This window comes from Oncorhynchus clarkii, chromosome 14, assembly GCF_045791955.1.
Source record: "Oncorhynchus clarkii lewisi isolate Uvic-CL-2024 chromosome 14, UVic_Ocla_1.0, whole genome shotgun sequence".
Classification (NCBI taxonomy): domain Eukaryota; kingdom Metazoa; phylum Chordata; class Actinopteri; order Salmoniformes; family Salmonidae; genus Oncorhynchus; species Oncorhynchus clarkii.
This window is the reverse complement of record NC_092160.1, coordinates 33,235,616-33,259,449: the sequence shown is the minus strand read 5'-3', so window position 1 is coordinate 33,259,449 and position 23,834 is coordinate 33,235,616. Positions and strand designations below refer to the sequence as shown.

The 23,834-nt window shown below is 46.1% G+C and overlaps 1 protein-coding gene across 1 annotated transcript in view; it reads left to right on the top strand.

Moving 5' to 3' along the window:
• LOC139366528 (E3 ubiquitin-protein ligase SH3RF2-like) overlaps positions 1-23,834 on the top strand; it is a 43,088-nt gene that overhangs the window by 5,789 nt on the left and 13,465 nt on the right. The window contains exon 3 of the mRNA XM_071104131.1: positions 13,556-14,089. Coding sequence (XP_070960232.1) covers positions 13,556-14,089 — 534 coding nt within the window. The remainder of the gene's footprint in view (positions 1-13,555; positions 14,090-23,834) is intronic.

The following is a 23,834-nucleotide window of genomic DNA, read 5'->3' as shown; positions in this document are numbered from 1 at the left end:
TACTGACAGGTTTCATGACTGTTGAAACACCACCTTGTTGTGTACACCGCTGGCTTCGCTGAAGGAGATCAGAACGACTGTTCTGAGACTTTCTGTGAATACAGTTCCTCACTCCCTGTCCCAGTTTGTCAGACTAGGTTGAGGCCCAAATGGCTCCCTGTGTTGTACACTGCCTTTGTCCCCTGTGCAAGTCTAGCTTCCTGTCCAGGGGGGTGTACATCAAGCTGCCTCATGCTACGAAAACAGGAGATAGGCTCATAGGAGCAGGAGCCTTTCTGGCTGGCACAAGCCAAGGCTCCTTACCTACTGTAGACCAGAGCCCTTTGCGTTAGTAGTGCACTATATAGGGAATAGGGTGCCATTTGGGAGGCAGAGTAGATCGAGGTCAGAGACTCAGAGTCCTGTGTTACACCAGAAGGAAAAGCAGGTGATTGTCTTGGCAACGAGACGCCGTTTACATCTGACATCATGGGAAAGTAGAAGAAACACGGCATGGAAACAAAGTTAGGGGCTTCTCGCCCCAAACTGTTCAAACACACAATTTGTTTTTATTTGACTACTTTTATGAATAATTTCCTTCACTAGAAATGTCCAACAAGACTCTACAGAACGTCAGGGCTATCCAGTTACATTACAGGATTATCCAGTTACATTACAGTTCCAGTTACATTACAGGGCTATCCAGTTACATTACAGTTCCAGTTACATTACAGGGCTATCCAGTTACATTACACTGCTATCCAGTTACATTACAGGGCTATCCAGTTACATTACAGGGCTATCCAGTTACATTACAGGGCTATCCAGTTACATTACACTGCTATCCAGTTACATTACAGGGCTATCCAGTTACATTACAGGGCTATCCAGTTACATTACAGGGCTATCCAGTTACATTACAGGGCTATCCAGTTACATTACACTGCTATCCAGTTACATTACAGGGCTATCCAGTTACATTACAGGGCTATCCAGTTACATTACAGGGCTATCCAGTTACATTACACTGCTATCCAGTTACATTACACTGCTATCCAGTTACATTACAGCTCCATCCAGTTACATTACAGGGCTATCCAGTTACATTACACTGCTATCCAGTTACATTACAGGGCCATCCAGTTACATTACAGGGCCATCCAGTTACATTACAGGGCCATCCAGTTACATTACAGGGCCATCCAGTTACATTACAGGGACATCCAGTTACATTACAGTGCTATCCAATTACTTTACAGGGCTATCCAGTTACATTACAGGGCTATCCAGTACATTACAGTGCTATCCAGTTACATTACAGTGCTATCCAGTTACATTACAGTGCTATCCAGTTACATTGCACTGCTATCCAGTTACATTGCACTGCTATCCAGTTACATTACACTGCTATCCAGTTACATTACAGCTCCATCCAGTTACATTACAGGGCTATCCAGCTACATTACAGTGCTATCCAGTTACATTGCACTGCTATCCAGTTACATTACACTGCTATCCAGTTACATTACAGCTCCATCCAGTTACATTACAGGGCTATCCAGTTACATTACACTGCTATCCAGTTACATTACAGGGCTATCCAGTTACACTACAGGGCTATCCAGTTACATTACAGGGCTATCCAGTTACATTACAGGGCTATCCAGTTACATTACACTGCTATCCAGTTACATTACAGGGCTATCCAGTTACATTACAGGGCTATCCAGTTACATTACAGGGCTATCCAGTTACATTACACTGCTATCCAGTTACATTACACTGCTATCCAGTTACATTACAGCTCCATCCAGTTACATTACAGGGCTATCCAGTTACATTACACTGCTATCCAGTTACATTACAGGGCCATCCAGTTACATTACAGGGCCATCCAGTTACATTACAGGGCCATCCAGTTACATTACAGGGCCATCCAGTTACATTACAGGGCCATCCAGTTACATTACAGGGCCATCCAGTTACATTACAGGGCCATCCAGTTACATTACACTGCTATCCAGTTACATTACAGGGCTATCCAGTTACATTACACTGCTATCCAGTTACATTACAGGGCTATCCAGTTACATTACACTGCTATCCAGTTACATTACACTGCTATCCAGTTACATTACAGGGCCATCCAGTTACATTACAGGGCCATCCAGTTACATTACAGGGCCATCCAGTTACATTACAGGGCCATCCAGTTACATTACAGGGCCATCCAGTTACATTACAGGGCCATCCAGTTACATTACAGGGCCATCCAGTTACATTACAGGGCCATCCAATTACTTTACAGGGCTATCCAGTTACATTACAGGGCTATCCAGTACATTACAGTGCTATCCAGTTACATTACAGTGCTATCCAGTTACATTACAGGGCTATCCAGTTACATTACACTGCTATCCAGTTACATTACAGGGCTATCCAGTTACATTACAGGGCTATCCAGTTACATTACAGGGCTATCCAGTTACATTACACTGCTATCCAGTTACATTACACTGCTATCCAGTTACATTACACTGCTATCCAGTTACATTACAGGGCTATCCAGTACATTACAGTGCTATCCAGTTACATTACAGTGCTATCCAGTTACATTACAGGGCCATCCAGTTACATTACAGGGCTATCCAGTACATTACAGTGCTATCCAGTTACATTACAGTGCTATCCAGTTACATTACAGGGCTATCCAGTTACATTACACTGCTATCCAGTTACATTACAGGGCTATCCAGTTACATTACAGGGCTATCCAGTTACATTACACTGCTATCCAGTTACATTACACTGCTATCCAGTTACATTACACTGCTATCCAGTTACATTACAGGGCTATCCAGTACATTACAGTGCTATCCAGTTACATTACACTGCTATCCAGTTACATTACAGGGCTATCCAGTTACATTACACTGCTATCCAGTTACATTACAGGGCTATCCAGTTACATTACACTGCTATCCAGTTACATTACAGGGCTATCCAGTTACATTACAGCTCCATCCAGTTACATTACAGGGCTATCCAGTTACATTACACTGCTATCCAGTTACATTACAGGGCTATCCAGTTACATTACACTGCTATCCAGTTACATTACAGGGCTATCCAGTTACATTACACTGCTATCCAGTTACATTACTGTCCTCGATGGTCACGCACAGCACTGCTGGTTTTCTTTATTCCTCTGTAATTAATAGATCAATGAATCTCAATGAATGTCATCGATTAACCAGCGATTTCAAACACCTCATTGTCCCAGATTCATACCCTTATAGAAAAAATACATTCAGCTGTCCTCCAGTTAAGAACAAAATAGACCTGTTCTGCATATACCTCCTGGCAAATGTACAGTAACAAACTCTATTTTCCCATCCTGTGTCCAGTTCATTGCCAGAACCCTGTACGACCACAGACAGAACGTCCCAGGAGTGATTGACATGGCAGCGACCATGTTAGCAGCGACCAGCCCACTACTGCTGTTCGTGTCTCCATAATACCAGTTCTCATCCACATTCTGAGACAGAAGGTGGATGAGAACTGGTATTATGGAGACACGAACAGCAGTAGTGGTCTGGTTGCTGCTAACATGATACAGATTATTGACCAGCAGCATAAGACTCCACCACAGTGTCAATCCCAAAAACAGTCCCAATCCCAGACCCAGCCACAATTCCAGTCTCAGCCTTTAGCCCTCTGCAAAGCCCTGTACGATTTTGACTCCAAAGAGATGGACGTGAATCTGGATGACTGCAAGGACTGTCTCACCTTCCACAAGGTGCGTCTGCCTGTCTCTCTTTAACTGTATATACTACTACAGGGCCAGGCTTGAATTACTTTGATGTATTGGAGACCCACAGGCTGTTACTCCTGGAGACCCACAGGCTGTTACTCCAGCCAAGTTGATGTTGTTCTCCAGGTCTCCTCAAATAAAAAATATACTGTATTTTATACCATCTATTGCATCTTGCCTATGCCACTCGGTCATTGCTCATCCATAGATTTATATGTACAGTTGAAGTCAGAAGTTTACATACACTTAGGTTGGAGTCATTAAAACTCGTTTTTCAACCACTCCACAAATTTCTTGTTAACAAACTATAGTTTTGATAAGTCGGTTAGGACATCTAATTTGTGCATGACACAGGTAATTGTTTACAGACAAATTATTTCACTTATAATTCACTGTAAAACAGTTCGAGGTCGACCGATTAATCAGAATGGCCGATTTAATTAGGGTTGATTTCAAGTTTTCATAACAATCGGAAATTGGTATTTTCGGACGCCGATTTTGCTGGCAAAACACACAAAAGTGCTGTTTGAATGAATGCTTACGAGCCTGCTGGTGCCTACCATCGCTCAGTCAGACTGCTCTATCAAATCATACACTTAATTATAACATAATAACACACAGAAATACGAGCCTTAGGTCATTAATATGGTCGATTCCGGAAACTATCGCCTCGAAAACAAAACGTTTATTCTTTCAGAACCGTTCCGTATTTTATCTAACGGGTGGCATCCATCAGTCTAAATATTCCTGTTACATTGCACAACCTTCAATGTTATGTCATAATTGCGTAAAATTCTGGCAAATTAGTTCAATGAGCCAGGCGGCCCAAACTGTTGCATATACCCTGACTCTGCGTGCAATGAACACAAGAGAAGTGACACAATTTCCCTAGTTTAATATTGCCTGCTAACCTGGATTTCTTTTAGCTAAATATGCAGGTTTAAAAATATATACTTCTGTGTATTGATTTAAAGAAAGGCATAGATATTTATGGTTAGGTACAGTCTTGCAACGATTGTGCTTTTTTCGCAAATGCGCTTTTGTTAAATCATCCCCCGTTTGGTGAAGTTGGCTGTCTTTGTTAGTAAGAAATAGTCTTCACACCGTTCGCAATGAGCCAGGCAGCCCAAACTGCTGCGTATACCCTGACTCTGTTGCAAGAGAAGTGACACCATTTTTCCTAGTTAAAAAAAATTCATGTTAGCAGGCAATATTAACTAAATATGCAGGTTTAAAAATATATACTTGTGTATTGATTTTAAGAAACGCATTGATGTTTATGGATAGGTACACGTTGGAGCAACGACAGTCCTTTTTCGCGACTGCGCACCGCATCGATTATATGCAACGCAGGATACGCTAGATAAACTAGTAACATCATCAACCATATGTAGTTAACTAGTGATTATGATTTATTGATTGTTTTTTATAAGATAAGTTTAATGCTAGTTAGCAACTTACCTTGGCTTCTTACTGCTTTCGCGTAACAGGCAGGCTCCTCATGGAGTGCAATGTAATCAGGTGGTTAGAGCGTTGGACTAGTTAACCGTAAGGTTGCAAGATTGAATCCCTGAGCTGACAAGGTAAAAATCTGTCGTTCTGCCCCTGAACAAGGTAGTTAACCCACTGTTCCTAGGCCGTCATTGAAAATAAGAATGTGTTCTTAACTGACTTGCCTAGTTAAATAAACCATATCTTTTTTTAAATCTGCAAAAATCGGCGCCCAAAAATACAGATTTCCGATTGTTATGAAAACTTGAATTCGGCCCTAATTAATCGGCCATTCCGATTAATCGGTCGACCTCTAATCCCAACCGTGAAGCACGGGGGTGGCAGCATCATGTTGTAGGAGTGCTTTGCAGCATTAGGGACTGGTGCACTTCACAAAATGCATGGCACCATGAGGCAGGAAAATGTATGTGGATATATTGAAGCAACATCTCAAGACATCAGTCAGGAAGTTAAAGCTTGGTCACAAATGGGTCTTCCAAATGGACAATGACCCCAAGCATACTTCCAAAGTTGTGGCAAAATGGCACATGACAACAAAGTCAAGGTATTGGAGTGGTCATCACAAAGCCCTGACCTCAATCCCATAGAAGATGTGTGGGTGGAACTGAAAAAGCATGTGTGAGCAAGGAGGCCTATACAAACCTGACTCGGTTACACCAGCTATGTCAGGAGGAATGGGCCAAAATTCACCCTACTTATTGTGGGAAGCTTGTGGAAGGCTACCCGAAACGTTTGACCCAAGTTAAACACTTTAAACGCAATGCTACCAAATACTAATTGAGTGTATGTAAACTTCTGACCCACTGGGAATGTGATGAAAGAAATAAAAGTTGAAATAAATCATTCTCGCGACTATTATTCTGACATTTCACATTCTTAAAATAAAGTGGTGATCCTAACTGACCTAAAACAGGGAATCTTTACTAGGATTAAATGTCAGGAATTGTGAAAAACTGAGTTTAAATGTATTTGGCTATGGTGTATGTAACCTTCCGACTTCAACTGTAGATATTCTTATTTCATCCCTTTACTTAGATTGGTGTGTAATAGGTAGTTGTTGTGGAATTGTTAGATTACTTGATAGATATTACTGCACTGTCGGAACTAGGAGCACAAGTATTTCACTACCCTCGCAATAACATCTGCTAACCAACGGACTTGCCTAGTTAATTAAAGGTAAAATAAAATTGTAAGCATTTGGATTGATGATAAAACTGCCTTTTTAAAACACACGTTGAAAAACTAACGAATTAAGTTTGGGTTCCTGTATAGAAATAAATTCTGCCTTACTTTTGAAAACAGGAGGAAGATTGTTCAAGCATCGCTCCTCCCAGTACTTGACTATAGTGATTTAATCTACATGGATGCTATAGCCTCTGGTTTAAAACATTTAGATTCAGTCCTATCACTCAACCTTGTGTTTTATCACTAGAGACTATTTTTGTACACATCATTGCCTTTTATATAGTTCTGTTGGCTGGGAGTCTCTGACTACCAGAAGGGCCCAACATTGGCTGTCAGTTTGAGGTATAACTCTCTGGTCTGGAAGGGTCAGTTTGAGGTGTAACTCTGGTCTGGAAGGGTCAGTTTGAGGTATAACTCTCTGGTCTGGAAGGGTCAGTTTGAGGTGTAACTCTCTGGTCTGGAAGGGACAGTTTGAGGTGTAACTCTCTGGTCTGGAAGGGTCAGTTTGAGGTGTAACTCTCTGGTCTGGAAGGGTCAGTTTGAGGTGTAACTCTGGTCTGGAAGGGTCAGTTTGAGGTGTAACTCTCTGGTCTGGAAGGGTCAGTTTGAGGTGTAACTCTCTGGTCTGGAAGGGTCAGTTTGAGGTGTAACTCTGGTCTGGAAGGGTCAGTTTGAGGTGTAACTCTGGTCTGGAAGGGTCAATTTGAGGTGTAACTCTGGTCTGGAAGGGACAGTTTGAGGTATAACTCTCTGGTCTGGAAGGGTCAGTTTGAGGTGTAACTCTCTGGTCTGGAAGGGTCAGTTTGAGGTGTAACTCTCTGGTCTGGAAGGGACAGTTTGAGGCGTAACTCTCTGGTCTGGAAGGGTCAGTTTGAGGTATAACTCTCTGGTCTGGAACGGACAGTTTGAGGTGTAACTCTCTGGTCTGGAAGGGACAGTTTGAGGTGTAACTCTCTGGTCTGGAAGGGTCAGTTTGAGGTATAACTCTCTGGTCTGGAAGGGTCAGTTTGAGGTGTAACTCTGGTCTGGAAGGGTCAGTTTGAGGTGTAACTCTCTGGTCTGGAAGGGTCAGTTTGAGGTGTAACTCTCTGGTCTGGAAGGGTCAGTTTGAGGTATAACTCTCTGGTCTGGAAGGGACAGTTTGAGGTGTAACTCTCTGGTCTGGAAGGGACAGTTTGAGGTGTAACTCTCTGGTCTGGAAGGGTCAGTTTTGAGGTGTAACTCTCTGGTCTGGAAGGGTCAGTTTGAGGTGTAACTCTCTGGTCTGGAAGGGACAGTTTTAGGTGTAACTCTCTGGTCTGGAAGGGTCAGTTTGATGTATAACTCTCTGGTCTGGAAGGGACAGTTTGAGGTGTAACTCTCTGGTCTGGAAGGGTCAGTTTGAGGTATAACTCTCTGGTCTGGAAGGGTCAGTTTGAGGCGTAACTCTCTGGTCTGGAAGGGTCAGTTTGAGGTGTAACTCTGGTCTGGAAGGGACAGTTTGAGGCGTAACTCTCTGGTCTGGAAGGGTCAGTTTGAGGTGTAACTCTGGTCTGGAAGGGTCAGTTTGAGGTATAACTCTCTGGTCTGGAAGGGTCAGTTTGAGGTGTAACTCTCTGGTCTGGAAGGGTCAGTTTGAGGTGTAACTCTCTGGTCTGGAAGGGTCAGTTTGAGGTGTAACTCTCTGGTCTGGAAGGGTCAGTTTGAGGTGTAACTCTCTGGTCTGGAAGGGTCAGTTTGAGGTGTAACTCTGGTCTGGAAGGGTCAGTTTGAGGTGTAACTCTGGTCTGGAAGGGTCAGTTTGAGGTGTAACTCTCTGGTCTGGAAGGGTCAGTTTGAGGTGTAACTCTCTGGTCTGGAAGGGACAGTTTGAGGTATAACTATTTGTCTGGAAGGGACAGTTGCGGATTTTGAGGAGAAATGTTGTAAAGGAGAACTACACCTGTTGTGATTGATATGTAATTTTGTCTGTCGATTTTGAATGTAATTTGTTGTAATGTGTAATTGTACATTTATAGTGTCCCAGGTTACCCTTGTAAATGAGACCCTGGTCTCCAGGGGTTACCCCTGGTTAAATAAAGCTAAAAGAAATATAGGACTACACCTTCTTGTTAAATGGAACTAATCATCCAGACCGTGATTCATTTAGTCAGATGTGTTCGTACTGGCCATGCACACCCTGTGGGTCGCCACATTGAGAGGCCTGTCCTGACAGAGTAGTTTCTAGCATGTGAATACATGACTTTCTTTCTCAGAGATTGTGTCGTTCTTATTCAAATTAGGTGTAGGGTTAGGGTTAGGGTTTGATCAGTTGATTATTAGTTAACAGATCATTGTGTATAAACCCACCGTACCTTGGTGCTCTGTACCCATCAAGCCTGTAGTTAGGGTTAGGGTTAGGGTTTGATCAGTTGATTATTAGTTAACAGATCATTGTGTATAAACCCACCGTACCTTGGTGCTCTGTACCCATCAAGCCTGTAGTTAGGGTTAGGGTTAGGGTTAGGGTTTGATCAGTTGATTATTAGTTAACAGATCATTGTGTATAAACCCACTGTACCTTGGTGCTCTGTACCCATCAAGCCTGTAGTTAGGGTTAGGGTTAGGGTTAGGGTTTGATCAGTTGATTATTAGTTAACAGATCATTGTGTATAAACCCACCGTACCTTGGTGCTCTGTACCCATCAAGCCTGTAGTTAGGGTTAGGGTTAGGGTTAGGGTTTGATCAGTTGATTATTAGTTAACAGATCATTGTGTATAAACCCACCGTACCTTGGTGCTCTGTACCCATCAAGCCTGTAGTTAGGGTTAGGGTTAGGGTTAGGGTTTGATCAGTTGATTATTAGTTAACAGATCATTGTGTATAAACCCACCGTACCTTGGTGCTCTGTACCCATCAAGCCTGTAGTTAGGGTTAGGGTTAGGGTTAGGGTTTGATCAGTTGATTATTAGTTAACAGATCATTGTGTATAAACCCACCGTACCTTGGTGCTCTGTACCCATCAAGCCTGTAGTTAGTAGATTCATAAAATAATATTCATCAACACTTCTACTTCAAAATGACTTATTTCAGATCTCAAATTTTCTTTCTGCACTTCTTTTAAAGTCTCTGAGAGAAACAATAGAAACTTATAAACCCACTAGCTCTTTGTCTCTCTACCTTTTTTCCCTCTCTCTCTCTTTCTTTCTTTCTTTCTTTCTTTCTTTCTTTCTTTCTTTCTTTCTTTCTTTCTTTCTCCCAGAGACCTCTGATGCAGTGTTTCTTACCGTGAAGGAGGGAGGATTAGAGAGGAAAGACTTATATAAGGGTCTTAGTACTCTCTTATTCACACTCTGCATTAAGGAACACATTCTAGCAATGCTTCTTTGGAAAGCAGATGGTTGCAAAGAATTTGAAAACAAATCCAATTTTGATCAACTCCCATATCTACTGGGTGAAATTCCACAGTGTGCAATCGCAGCAGCATGATTTGTGACCTGTTGCCAAGAGGAAATGGCAACCAGTGAAGAACAAACACCATTGTAAATACAACCTATATTTCTGTTTATTTTCCCTTTTGTACTTTTTGCACATCATTACTGTCACGCCCTGGCCATAGAGAGGCTTTTATTCTCTATTTTGGGTAGGCCAGGGTGTGACTAGGGTGGGCGTTCTAGTTTAGTTATTTCTATGTTTTCTGTTTCTATGTTTTGGCCGGGTATGGTTCTCAATCAGGGACAGCTGTCTATCGTTGTCTCTGATTGGGAATCAATCTTCTCTCTCTCTCTCTCTCCTCTCTCTCTCTCTCCTCTCTCTCTCTCTCTCTCCTCTCTCTCTCCTTCTCTCTCTCTCTCTCTCTCTCTCTCTCTCTCTCTCTCTCTCTTTCTCATTCTCTCTGCTGAGGCAGTACTTTGATTCATACCTAAATGTCAGACCTCCTGCCTTCGGAACTGCAGTGTACTGAGGAGAATAGCTCTAATCCTACTCTCTCTGCTGAGTCTGGCCCAAATCCCTATAAAGTGCACTACTTTTGCCCAGGGCCCTTTTCTATTTTCCTCATTTCCTATCTGCCACTCTCTTCTTTTCTATTTTTACCCTTCCACTCTTCTTTCTTCTCCTCTCTGACCTTCCACTCTTCTGTCTTCTCCTCTCTGACCTTCCACTCTTCTGTCTTCTCCTCTCTGACCTTCCACTCTTCTGTCTTCTCCTCTCTGACCTTCCACTCTTCTGTCTTCTCCTCTCTGACCTTCCACTCTTCTGTCTTCTCCTCTCTGACCTACCACTCCTTCCTCCTCTTCTCCCCCGACCTTCCATTCTTCTCTTCTCCTCTCTGACCTTCCACTCTTTCCTCTTCTCCTCTCTGACCTTCCACTCTTCTGTCCTCTCCTCTCCGAACTTCCACTCTTCTGTCTTCTCCTCTCTGACCTTCCACTCTTTCCTCTTCTCCTCTCTGACCTTCCACTCTTTCCTCTTCTCCTCTCCGACCTTCCATTCTTCTGTCTTCTCCTCTCTGACCTTCCACTCTTTCCTCTTCTCCTCTCTGACCTTCCACTCTTCTGTCTTCTCCTCTCTGACCTTCCACTCTTCTGTCTTCTCCTCTCTGACCTTCCAATTTTTCCTCTTCTCCTCTCCGACCTTCCATTCTTCTGTCTTCTCCTCTCTGACCTTCCACTCTTTCCTCTTCTCCTCTCTGACCTTCCACTCTTTCCTCTTCTCCTCTCCGACCTTCCACTCTTCTGTCTTCTCCTCTCTGACCTTCCACTCTCTCCTCTTCTCCTCTCCGAACTTCCACTCTTCTGTCTTCTCCTCTCTGACCTTCCACTCTTTCCTCTTCTCCTCTCTGACCTTCCACTCTTTCCTCTTCTCCTCTGACCTTCCACTCTTTCCTCTTCTCCTCTCTGACCTTCCACTCTTCTGTCTTCTCCTCTCTGACCTTCCACTCTTCTGTCTTCTCCTCTCTGACCTTCCACTCTTCTGTCTTCTCCTCTCTGACCTTCCAATCTTTCCTCTTCTCCTCTCCGACCTTCCATTCTTCTGTCTTCTCCTCTCTGACCTTCCACTCTTTCCTCTTCTCCTCTCTGACCTTACACTCTTCTGTCCTCTCCTCTCCGAACTTCCACTCTTCTGTCTTCTCCTCTGACCTTCCACTCTTTCCTCTTCTCCTCTCTGACCTTCCACTCTTTCCTCTTCTCCTCTCCGACCTTCCATTCTTCTGTCTTCTCCTCTCTGACCTTCCACTCTTTCCTCTTTTCCTCTCTGACCTTCCACTCTTTCCTCTTCTCCTCTCCGACCTTCCACTCTTCTGTCTTCTCCTCTCTGACCTTCCACTCTCTCCTCTTCTCCTCTCCGAACTTCCACTCTTCTGTCTTCTCCTCTCTGACCTTCCACTCTTTCCTCTTCTCCTCTCTGACCTTCCACTCTTTCCTCTTCTCCTCTGACCTTCCACTCTTTCCTCTTCTCCTCTCCGAACTTCCACTCTTCTGTCATCTCCTCTCTGACCTTCCACTCTTTCCTCTTCTCCTCTCTGACCTTCCACTCTTTCCTCTTCTCCTCTGACCTTCCACTCTTTCCTCTTCTCCTCTGACCTTCCACTCTTTCCTCTTCTCCTCTCTGACCTTCCACTCTTCTGTCGTCTCCTCTCTGACCTTCCACTCTTCTGTCTTCTCCTCTCTGACCTTCCAATCTTTCCTCTTCTCCTCTCTGACCTTCCATTCTTCTGTCTTCTCCTCTCTGACCTTCCACTCTTTCCTCTTCTCCTCTCTGACCTTACACTCTTCTGTCCTCTCCTCTCCGAACTTCCACTCTTCTGTCTTCTCCTCTGACCTTCCACTCTTTCCTCTTCTCCTCTCTGATCTTCCACTCTTTCCTCTTCTCCTCTCCGACCTTCCATTCTTCTGTCTTCTCCTCTCTGACCTTCCACTCTTTCCTCTTCTCCTCTCTGACCTTCCACTCTTTCCTCTTCTCCTCTCCGACCTTCCACTCTTATGTCTTCTCCTCTCTGACCTTCCACTCTTCTGTCCTCTCCTCTCCGAACTTCCACTCTTCTTTTCACTTTTAGCTTTTCATATTTATCCCTCTGTTTTCGTGTTAAGTTCTCTCCTCTCTGTCTCTCTGAGCCTGCGTCCTCTCCTCTACACCCCGTGTCAGGCAGTGAAGCGTAAGGACACAGTAATGCTTTCTGTGCTTGGATGGCATAACAGCACATCACTGTAGGGAGTGAGAGCATTAGCACTGTCTGCCTGTCTGTCTGTCTACCTTCCTTCCTTCCTCCCTCTCTGCCTCCCTCCCTTCCTTCCTTCCTTCCTTCCTTCCTTCCTTCCTTCCTCCCTGCCTGCCTCTCTGTCTGTCTACCTTCCTTCCTTCCTCCCTGCCTGCCTCTCTGTCTGTCTGTCTGTCTGTCTGTCTACCTTCCTTCCTTCCTTCCTTCCTTCCTTCCTTCCTTCCTTACTTCCTTCCTTCCTTCCTTCCTTCCTTCCTTCCTGCCTCCCTCTCTGTCTGTCTGTCTGTCTACCTTCCTTCCTTCCTTCCTGCCAGTCTGCTTTGCCTGTTTAGCAGCCTCGCTCTGCTCCACTCTGCCTCCTGCTCCTCTTAACACCAGTCACGACTGACTGCCTATCTCAACTGGTGCTTTTCTGCCTGCCTGCCTGACTGCTTAGAGCCTAGAGCCTAGCCAACAAGTGCAGGATGAGAGCTGGGGAGTGAGAGAGTACAGGGCTCTTTAAAACAGCTGCGTCACAGATCAGAGAAGACCACAGTGGAATGAGAGTACAGGCCTCTTTAAAACAGCTGCGTCACAGATCAGAGAAGACCACAGTGAGAATCCATGGGATGTCAGATAAAGAGGCTGAGAGAGGGAGAAGGAGGAGGGAGGAGAACATTTTCCTCTCTGTTTGTGATCAACACTTTTATTTTCACTGGGAGATTAGGAGTGAGTGGGTTCTCTATTTATGCTTGGTCTCTCTCTCTGTCTCTCTGTCTCTCTGTCTCTCTGTCTCTCTCTCTCTCTCTCTCTCTCTCTCTCTCTCTCTCTCTCTCTCTCTCTCTGTCTCTCTCCTCTGTTCTCTAACTCTGATCATTTGAGATCTGATGTGTTTCTTCTCTCCCAGCCATTCACAGAGGCAGCAGCCAAGCTTCTGGAGGGAAAGACCTGGGAGGGGAGTGACTCCTCGGCTGAATCTCGCCCAGGGATCGGGAGTGAGAGTGGATTTAGCAACAGCGGGACTGGTGACTCAACAAACCCCGACCGGGCAACCTGCTTCGGGGCGACCCAGAGCCCCACGAAGACCTCCAATATTTCTGCTCTCAACCCCCCCACAACCACCCAGGGGAAACAGCAACAAGCTAACAGCAGCACCCTGTACCAGTCCAACCAGACACAACCTTCGAATATCAATGGTCTGTACCAGTCAACCCAGGCACAACAACCTGCTAATATCAACAGTGGGTACCAGCCGACCCAGGGGCGGGGGCAGCCACCCAGCGTCAGTGCCCTAAACAGCCTGAACCATCAGGTTCAACAGAGCCAGCTGTCCCAACCCTCCGCCCCCCCTCCCAACCACAGCTCCTCTCACCGTTCAGGTGTGACCTCACAGCGCGTGAAGAGAAACTCAGTGAGAACTGGCAGACACCTGTCACAACAGGTGAGTCCTCAGGTGTGTTTGTGTTCAGGGCAGCGTAGAGGATTTGGATAAAGCTTCAAGCCATTTACTCTGTGGCTCAGTGTCTTGGTGTTGACTTTGTGCTTCATACATCTGGTTATTTTTGTTGTGTTCTTCCTCCTTGGAATTCCCCCATCAACTGTCTCTCTATTGCTGTTGTCTCAAGATCTCTGTGGAATGCCAGGGTTAGAGAGAGAACTAGTCCTTTAACACAGGCTGTTTTCACCATAACTAGTCCTTTAATACAGGCTGTTTTCACCATAACTAGTCCTTTAACACAGGATGTTTTCACCATAACTAGTCCTTTAACACAGGATGTTTTCACCATAACTAGTCCTTTAACACAGGCTGTTTTCACAATAACTAGTCCTTTAACACAGGCTGTTTTCACAATAACTAGTCCTTTAACACAGGCTGTTTTCACAATAACTAGTCCTTTAACACAGGCTGTTTTCACAATAACTAGTCCTTTAACACAGGCTGTTTTCACCATAACTAGTCCTTTAACACAGGCTGTTTTCACCATAACTAGTCCTTTAACACAGGCTGTTTTCACAATAACTAGTCCTTTAACACAGGCTGTTTTCACCATAACTAGTCCTTTAACACAGTCTGTTTTCACCATAACTAGTCCTTTAACACAGGCTGTTTTCACAATAACTAGTCCTTTAACACAGGCTGTTTTCACAATAACTAGTCAAATCAAATCAAATCAAATCAAATTTTATTTGTCACATACACATGGTTAGCAGATGTTAATGCGAGTGTAGCGAAATGCTTGTGCTTCTAGTTCCGACAATGCAGTAATAACAAGTAATCTAACTAACAATTCCAAAACTACTGTCTTGTACACAGTGTAAGGGGATAAAGAATATGTACATAAGGATATATGAATGAGTGATGGTACAGAGCAGCATAGGCAAGATACAGTAGATGGTATCGAGTACAGTATGTACAAATGAGATGAGTATGTGGCTAGTGATACATGTATTACATAAGGATACAGTCGATGAAATAGAGTACAGTATATACGTATGCATATGAGATGAATAATGTAGGGTAAGTAACATTATATAAGGTAGCATTGTTTAAAGTGGCTAGTGATATATTTACATCATTTCCCATCAATTCCCATTATTAAAGTGGCTGGAGTTGAGTCAGTGTCAGTGTGTTGGCAGCAGCCACTCAGTCTTAGTGGTGGCTGTTTAACAGTCTGATGGCCTTGAGATAGAAGCTGTTTTTCAGTCTCTCGGTCCCAGCTTTGATGCACCTGTACTGACCTCGCCTTCTGGATGATAGCGGGGTGAACAGGCAGTGGCTCGGGTGGTTGATGTCCTTGATGATCTTTATGGCCTTCCTGTGACATCGGGTGGTGTAGGTGTCCTGGAGGGCAGGTAGTTTGCCCCCGGTGATGCGTTGTGCAGACCTCACTACCCTCTGGAGAGCCTTACGGCTGAGGGCGGTGCAGTTGCCATACCAGGCGGCGATACAGCCCGCCAGGATGCTCTCGATTGTGCATCTGTAGAAGTTTGTGAGTGCTTTTGGTGACAAGCCGAATTTCTTCAGCCTCCTGAGTCTGTGTGAGTGGACCAATTCAGTTTGTCTGTGATGTGAATGCCGAGGAACTTAAAACTTGCTACCCTCTCCACTACTGTTCCATCGATGTGGATAGGGGGGTGTTCCCTCTGCTGTTTCCTGAAGTCCACAATCATCTCCTTAGTTTTGTTGACGTTGAGCGTGAGGTTATTTTCCTGACACCACACTCCGAGGGCCCTCACCTCCTCCCTGTAGGCCGTCTCGTCGTTGTTGGTAATCAAGCCTACCACTGTTGTGTCGTCCGCAAACTTGATGATTGAGTTGGAGGCGTGCGTGGCCACGCAGTCGTGGGTGAACAGGGAGTACAGGAGAGGGCTCAGAACGCACCCTTGTGGGGCCCCAGTGTTGAGGATCAGCGGGGAGGAGATGTTGTTGCCTACCCTCACCACCTGGGGGCGGCCCGTCAGGAAGTCCAGTACCCAGTTGCACAGGGCGGGGTCGAGACCCAGGGTCTCGAGCTTCATGACGAGCTTGGAGGGTACTATGGTGTTGAATGCCGAGCTGTAGTCGATGAACAGCATTCTCACATAGGTATTCCTCTTGTCCAGATGGGTTAGGGCAGTGTGCAGTGTGGTTGAGATTGCATCGTCTGTGGACCTATTTGGGCGGTAAGCAAATTGGAGTGGGTCTAGGGTGTCAGGTAGGGTGGAGGTGATATGGTCCTTGACTAGTCTCTCAAAGCACTTCATGATGACGGATGTGAGTGCTACGGGGCGGTAGTCGTTTAGCTCAGTTACCTTAGCTTTCTTGGGAACAGGAACAATGGTGGCCCTCTTGAAGCATGTGGGAACAGCAAACTGGTATAGGGATTGATTGAATATGTCCGTAAACACACCGGCCAGCTGGTCTGCGCATGCTCTGAGGGCGCGGCTGGGGATGCCGTCTGGGCCTGCAGCCTTGCGAGGGTTAACACGTTTAAATGTCTTACTCACCTCGGCTGCAGTGAAGGAGAGACCGCATGTTTTCGTTGCAAACCGTGTCAGTGGCACTGTATTGTCCTCAAAGCGGGCAAAAAAGTTATTTAGTCTGCCTGGGAGCAAGACATCCTGGTCCGTGACTGGGCTGGATTTCTTCCTGTAGTCCGTGATTGACTGTAGACCCTGCCACATGCCTCTTGTGTCTGAGCCGTTGAATTGAGATTCTACTTTGTCTCTGTACTGGCGCTTAGCTTGTTTGATAGCCTTGCGGAGGGAATAGCTGCACTGTTTGTATTCGGTCATGTTACCAGACACCTTGCCCTGATTAAAAGCAGTGGTTCGCGCTTTCAGTTTCACACGAATGCTGCCATCAATCCACGGTTTCTGGTTAGGGAATGTTTTAATCGTTGCTATGGGAACGACATCTTCAACGCACGTTCTAATGAACTTGCACACCGAATCAGTGTATTCGTCAATGTTGTTATCTGACGCAATACGAAACATCTCCCAGTCCACGTGATGGAAGCAGTCTTGGAGTGTGGAGTCAGCTTGGTCGGACAGACCTCAGCGTGGGAGCCTCTTGTTTTAGTTTCTGTCTGTAGGCAGGGATCAACAAAATGGAGTCGTGGTCAGCTTTTCCGAAAGGGGGGCGGGGCAGGGCCTTATATGCGTTGCGGAAGTTAGAGTAACAATGATCCAAGGTCTTTCCACCCCTGGTTGCGCAATCAATATGCTGATAAAATTTAGGGAGTCTTGTTTTCAGATTAGCCTTGTTAAAATCCCCAGCTACAATGAATGCAGCCTCCGGATAAATCGTTTCCAGTTTGCAGAGAGTTAAATAAAGTTCGTTCAGAGCCATCGATGTGTCTGCTTGGGGGGGGATATATACGGCTGTGATTATAATCGAAGAGAATTCTCTTGGTAGATAATGCGGTCTACATTTGATTGTGAGGAATTCTAAATCAGGTGAACAGAAGGATTTGAGTTCCTGTATGTTTCTTTCATCACACCATGTCACGTTGGCCATGAGGCATACGCCTCCGCCCCTCTTCTTACCAGAAAGATGTTTGTTTCTGTCAGCGCGATGCGTGGAGAAACCCGTTGGCTGCACCGCTTCGGATAGAGTCTCTCCAGTGAGCCATGTTTCAGTGAAGCAAAGGACGTTACAGTCTCTGATGTCCCTCTGGAATGCTACCCTTGCTCGGATTTCATCAACCTTGTTGTCAAGAGACTGGACATTGGCAAGAAGAATGCTAGGGAGTGGTGCACGGTGTGCCCGTCTCCGGAGTCTGACCAGAAGACCGCCTCGTTTCCCTCTCTTTCGGAGTCGTTTTTTTGGGTCGCTGCATAGGATCCACTCCGTTGTCCTGTTTGTAAGGCAGAACACAGGGTCCGCGTCGCGAAAAACATATTCTTGGTCGTACTGATGGTGAGTTGACGCTGATCTTATATTCAGTAGTTCTTCTCGACTGTATGTAATGAAACCTAAGATGACCTGGGGTACTAATGTAAGAAATAACACGTAAAAAAACAAAAAACTGCATAGTTTCCTAGGAACGCGAAGCGAGGCGGCCATCTCTGTCGGCGCCGGGGACATCTCTAGTTATGGTGAAAACAGCCTGTATTAAAGGACTAGTTATGGTGAAAACAGCCTGTGTCCTTTAACACAGGCTGTTTTCACAATAACTAGTCCTTTAACACAGGCTGTTTTCACAATAACTAGTCCTTTAACACAGGCTGTTTTCACCATAACTAGTCCTTTAATACAGGCTGTTTTCACCATAACTAGTCCTTTAATACAGGCTGTTTTCACAATAACTAGTCCTTTAACACAGGCTGTTTTCACCATAACTAGTCCTTTAACACAGGCTGTTTTCACAATAACTAGTCCTTTAATACAGGCTGTTTTCACAATAACTAGTCCTTTAATACAGGCTGTTTTCACCATAACTAGTCCTTTAATACAGGCTGTTTTCACAATAGCTAGTCCTTTAACACAGGCTGTTTTCACGATAACTAGTCCTTTAATACAGGCTGTTTTCACCATAACTAGTTAATTTAACACAGGCTGTTTTAAAAGGATAATTGAGTCAGAGGAGAGCCAAGGTCTGCATCCCAAATGGCACCCTACACCTTAGGGGATGGAACCATTATGACTATGTGCACCCTACACCTTAGGGGATGGAACCATTATGACTATGTGCACCCTACACCTTAGGGGATGGAACCATTATGACTATGTGCACCCTACACCTTAGGGGATGTAACCATTATGACTATGTGCACCCTACACCTTAGGGGATGGAACCATTATGACTATGTGCACCCTACACCTTAGGGGATGGAACCATTATGACTATGTGCACCCTACACCTTAGGGGATGGAACCATTATGACTATGTGCACCCTACACCTTAGGGGATGGAACCATTATGACTATGTGCACCCTACACATTAGGGGATGGAACCATTATGACTATGTGCACCCTACACCTTAGGGGATGGAACCATTATGACTATGTGCACCCTACACCTTAGGGGATGGAACCATTATGACTATGTGCACCCTACACCTTAGAGGATGGAACCATTATGACTATGTGCACCCTACACCTTAGGGGATGGAACCATTATGACTATGTGCACCCTACACCTTAGGGGATGGAACCATTATGACTATGTGCACCCTACACCTTAGGGGATGGAACCATTATGACTATGTGCACCCTACACCTTAGAGGATGGAACCATTATGACTATGTGCACCCTACACCTTAGGGGATGGAACCATTATGACTATGTGCACCCTACACCTTAGGGGATGGAACCATTATGACTATGTGCACCCTACACCTTAGGGGATGGAACCTTTATGACTATGTGCACCCTACACATTAGGGGATGGAACCATTATGCCTATGTGCACCCTACACCTTAGGGGATGGAACCATTATGACTATGTGCACCCTACACATTAGGGGATGGAACCATTATGCCTATGTGCACCCTACACCTTAGGGGATGGAACCATTATGACTATGTGCACCCTACACCTTAGGGGATGGAACCATTATGACTATGTGCACCCTACACCTTAGGGGATGGAACCATTATGACTATGTGCACCCTACACCTTAGGGGATGGAACCATTATGACTATGTGCTTTAGGAATGAACCAGAGGGAGGGGAAGCATCATTACAGGTGCAGGTAGTGAAGGATAGAGGTAGTGAAGGATAGAGGTGGGTGGAGGTAGTGAAGGATAGAGGTTGTGAAGGAGAGGTGGGTGGAGGTAGTGAAGGATAGAGGTTGTGAAGGAGAGGTGGGTGGAGGTAGTGAAGGATAGAGGTTGTGATGGAGAGGTGGGTGGAGGTAGTGAAGGAGAGGTGGGTGGAGGTAGTGAAGGGGAGGTGGGTGGAGGTAGTGAAGGAGAGGTGGGTGGAGGTAGTGAAGGAGAGGTGGGTGGAGGTAGTGAAGGGGAGGTGGGTGGGTGGGTGGAGGGAGTTAAGGGGAGGTGGGTGGAGGGAGTGAAGGAGAGGTGGGTGGAGGTAGTGAAGGAGTGAAGGATAGAGGTTGTGAAGGAGAGGTGGGTGGAGGTAGTGAAGGAGAGGTGGGTGGGTGGAGGTAGTGAAGGGGAGGTGGGTGGAGGTTGTGAAGGGGAGGTGGGTGGAGGTTATGAAGGGGAGGTGGGTGGAGGTAGTGAAGGAGAGGTGGGTGGGTGGAGGTAGTGAAGGGGAGGTGGGTGGAGGTAGTGAAGGATAGAGGTTGTGAAGGAGAGGTGGGTGGGTGGAGGTAGTGAAGGGGAGGTGGGTGGAGGTAGTGAAGGGGAGGTGGGTGGGTGGAGGTAGTGAAGGAGAGGTGGGTGGAGGTAGTGAAGGATAGAGGTTGTGAAGGAGAGGTGGGTGGAGGTAGTGAAGGAGAGGTGGGTGGAGGTAGTGAAGGGGAGGTGGGTGGGTGGAGGTAGTGAAGGGGAGGTGGGTGGGTGGAGGTAGTGAAGGGGAGGTGGGTGGGTGGAGGTAGTGAAGGGGAGGTGGGTGGGTGGAGGTAGTGAAGGAGAGGTGGGTGGAGGTAGTGAAGGATAGAGGTTGTGAAGGAGAGGTGGGTGGAGGTAGTGAAGGAGAGGTGGGTGGGTGGAGGTAGTGAAGGGGAGGTGGGTGGGTGGAGGTAGTGAAGGGGAGGTGGGTGGGTGGAGGTAGTGAAGGAGAGGTGGGTGGAGGTAGTGAAGGATAGAGGTTGTGAAGGAGAGGTGGGTGGAGGTAGTGAAGGAGAGGTGGGTGGAGGTAGTGAAGGATAGAGGTTGTGAAGGAGAGGTGGGTAGAGGTTGTGAAGGAGAGGTGGGTAGAGGTAGTGAAGGAGAGGTGGGTAGAGGTAGTGAAGGGGAGGTGGGTAGAGGTAGTGAAGGGGAGGTGGGTGGAGGTAGTGAAGGGGAGGTGGGTGGGTAGAGGTAGTGAAGGGGAGGTGGGTGGGTGGAGGTAGTGAAGGGGGGGTGGGTGGGTGGAGGTAGTGAAGGGGAGGTGGGTGGGTGGAGGTAGTGAAGGGGAGGTGGGTGGGTGGAGGTAGTGAAAGATGAGGTGGAGTCTATAGGAAACAGTAAGACCAGGCTTCCCTGAAGCTGATGAGTAGCCGTCTGAAAGGACATAGCATGCTCCTGCTGTGGTCTAGCCTGGCCTGCTGTGGTCTAGCCTGGCCTGCTGTGGTCTAGCCTGGCCTAGGAGATAGAATACACCTGCATCCAAAATGGGACCTAATTCCATATATAGACCAGGGCTCTGGTCAAAAGCAGTGCACTATGTAGGTTGCAATTTGGTATGGAGCCACAGACAGGAAGGGTGCTCAATAAGGTGTATCTGAGACGAGATGAAGGGGACAACAACCTTGAACTTACTTAATGTACCATAAAAATCATCTGGACTGCTGATGCAGCGTTAGCTATGCACCTACGCTGACTCAGGTGCAGTACCTACCGTGTGTTATGTTGTACCTGGTCCCAGATAAAGAAATGAATCCTCTACCTTTTAACCCTGAGTGATACTGTACAACTACACTATGCTGTGTAGTTATTTCAAAGCAGGTTATTCTGACGCTAGTGCTATGTCAGTCTTACCAACACAAAAACACCTCTGATTTCATTTCAAACCTCAGGGCTCTACATGGACCTTTTTTCTTCTAAGTTAAAACACGTAGCTACACACAAAGGGATTTAGGAGCACAATGAAAACATATGTTTAGTTGGTATTAAAGCTAGAATCCTCCATTCTTCTGTGTACACTGGTACTCCTTAATAACAATTCCAGGTCTCACAGCAAAATATTTATACGTGAGTAAAATGGTCACACCGCAGAGCCTTGTAACCTACTTCTCACTGACTGTTGCCAGGTGACCTACCCCTTTAAGATAATTAGGTTGATTAAATAGAAATGTCATTGTTCTACCCTGCAATTATCCATGTCATGTCAGGGAGGGACAGAATCATGTTGAAAGTGCAGATGTAGACTCATGCTCTCAGGCAGGGATAAAGAGGAGGAGGAGGAGGAGGAGGGTCCAGTGCGCCCCTCTGTCTCTCTGTTGATCCCTCACATGCTTATGATGATGATGGTGAGTCACTCTGTAGAGTCAGTTATATAACAGCACCCCTTGTCTCTCTTTCTGTTCTCTTTCTCTCTCGTTCCTGATTCCCCCCCCCCTCTCTTTCTGTTATCTCCTCTCTTTCTCTCTCGTTCCTGATTCCCCCCCTCTCTTTCTGTTCTCTCCTCTCTTTCTCTCTCGTTCCTGATCCCCCCCCCCTCTCTTTCTGTTCTCGCCTCTTTCTCTCTCGTTCCTGATTCCCCCCCCTCTCTTTCTGTTCTCTCCTCTCTTTCTCTCTCGTTCCTGATTTCCCCCCCCTCTCTTTCTGTTCTCGCCTCTCTTTCTCTTTCGTTCCTGATTTCCCACCCCCCCCCTCTCTTTCTGTTCTCCTTTTTCTCTCTCGTTCCTGATTTCCCCCCCCCCTCTCTTTCTGTTCTCTCTTCTCTCCTCTCTTTCTCTCTCGTTCCTGATTCCCCCCCCTCTCTTTCTGTCTTTGTCTTTCCCTCTCTCTCTTTCTCTCCCATCTCCCTCTCTTTTATCTGCCTGAGAGCTCCTTCCTCTTCACTGAGCAGGTAACAGTCCTTCACATCGCTGTGCCTATAATAGCAGACAAGCCTGGTCCTGCATTCCCTCCCTCCCTCTCTGCCTCCCTCGCTCCCCTCCCTCCCTCCCTGCCTCCCTCCCTCACTCCCCTCCCTCCCTCCCTCCCCGCTATACAGAGGGAGGTTGTTAATGTTGTGTGTTTTCTTCCCATCTCAGCACTTTGTGATGTCATGATGTGGATGGTGGGATTGTAGGAGGTAAGGATGTAGAGGAGGTAAACCAATCTTTAACATTGCTGTTCGTTTGTAGAGTTTTAATTTAACGTTATACAGTACGGGCTTTATAATCAGAGAGCCACGTTCTGTCAATATTATCAACATGTCAACATGGATATGCAATGCTATGAGGCTGTCTGTGGAGAACAGTCTATTTCTCCTGTTTCTTTGCCAGATCTGAATTGTGATGTTTGGGATGAGTTGGCTAATGAAGTACAAACAAACAGATCTGTGCTAACGGTCACTAACAGTTTAACAGTTGCTCAGAAGTTACCTGCTGCTAACAGTTGACTTGTTATGTTGCTGGAGATGGTATGAGTATATACCAAGTGGTGAGACAGTAGGAACACCCTGCTAGGCTGTGTTTCTAGAGGTGTGATGCTAATAGCCTGGGTCTGGAACACCCTGCCAGGCTCTGTTTCTAGAGGTGTGATGCTAATAGCCTGGGTCTGGAACACCCTGCTAGGCTGTGTTTCTAGAGGTGTGATGCTAATAGCCTGGGTCTGGAACACCCTGCCAGGCTCTGTTTCTAGAGGTGTGATGCTAATAGCCTGGGTCTGGAACACCCTGCCAGGCTGTGTTTCTAGAGGTGTGATGCTAATAGCCTGGGTCTGGAACACCCTGCCAGGCTGTGTTTCTAGAGGTGTGATGCTAATAGCCTGGGTCTGGAACACCCTGCCAGGCTCTGTTTCTAGAGGTGTGATGCTAATAACCTGGGTCTGGAACACCCTGCCAGGCTCTGTTTCTAGAGGTGTGATGCTAATAGCCTGGGTCTGGAACACCCTGCCAGGCTGTGTTTCTAGAGGTGTGATGCTAATAGCCTGGGTCTGGA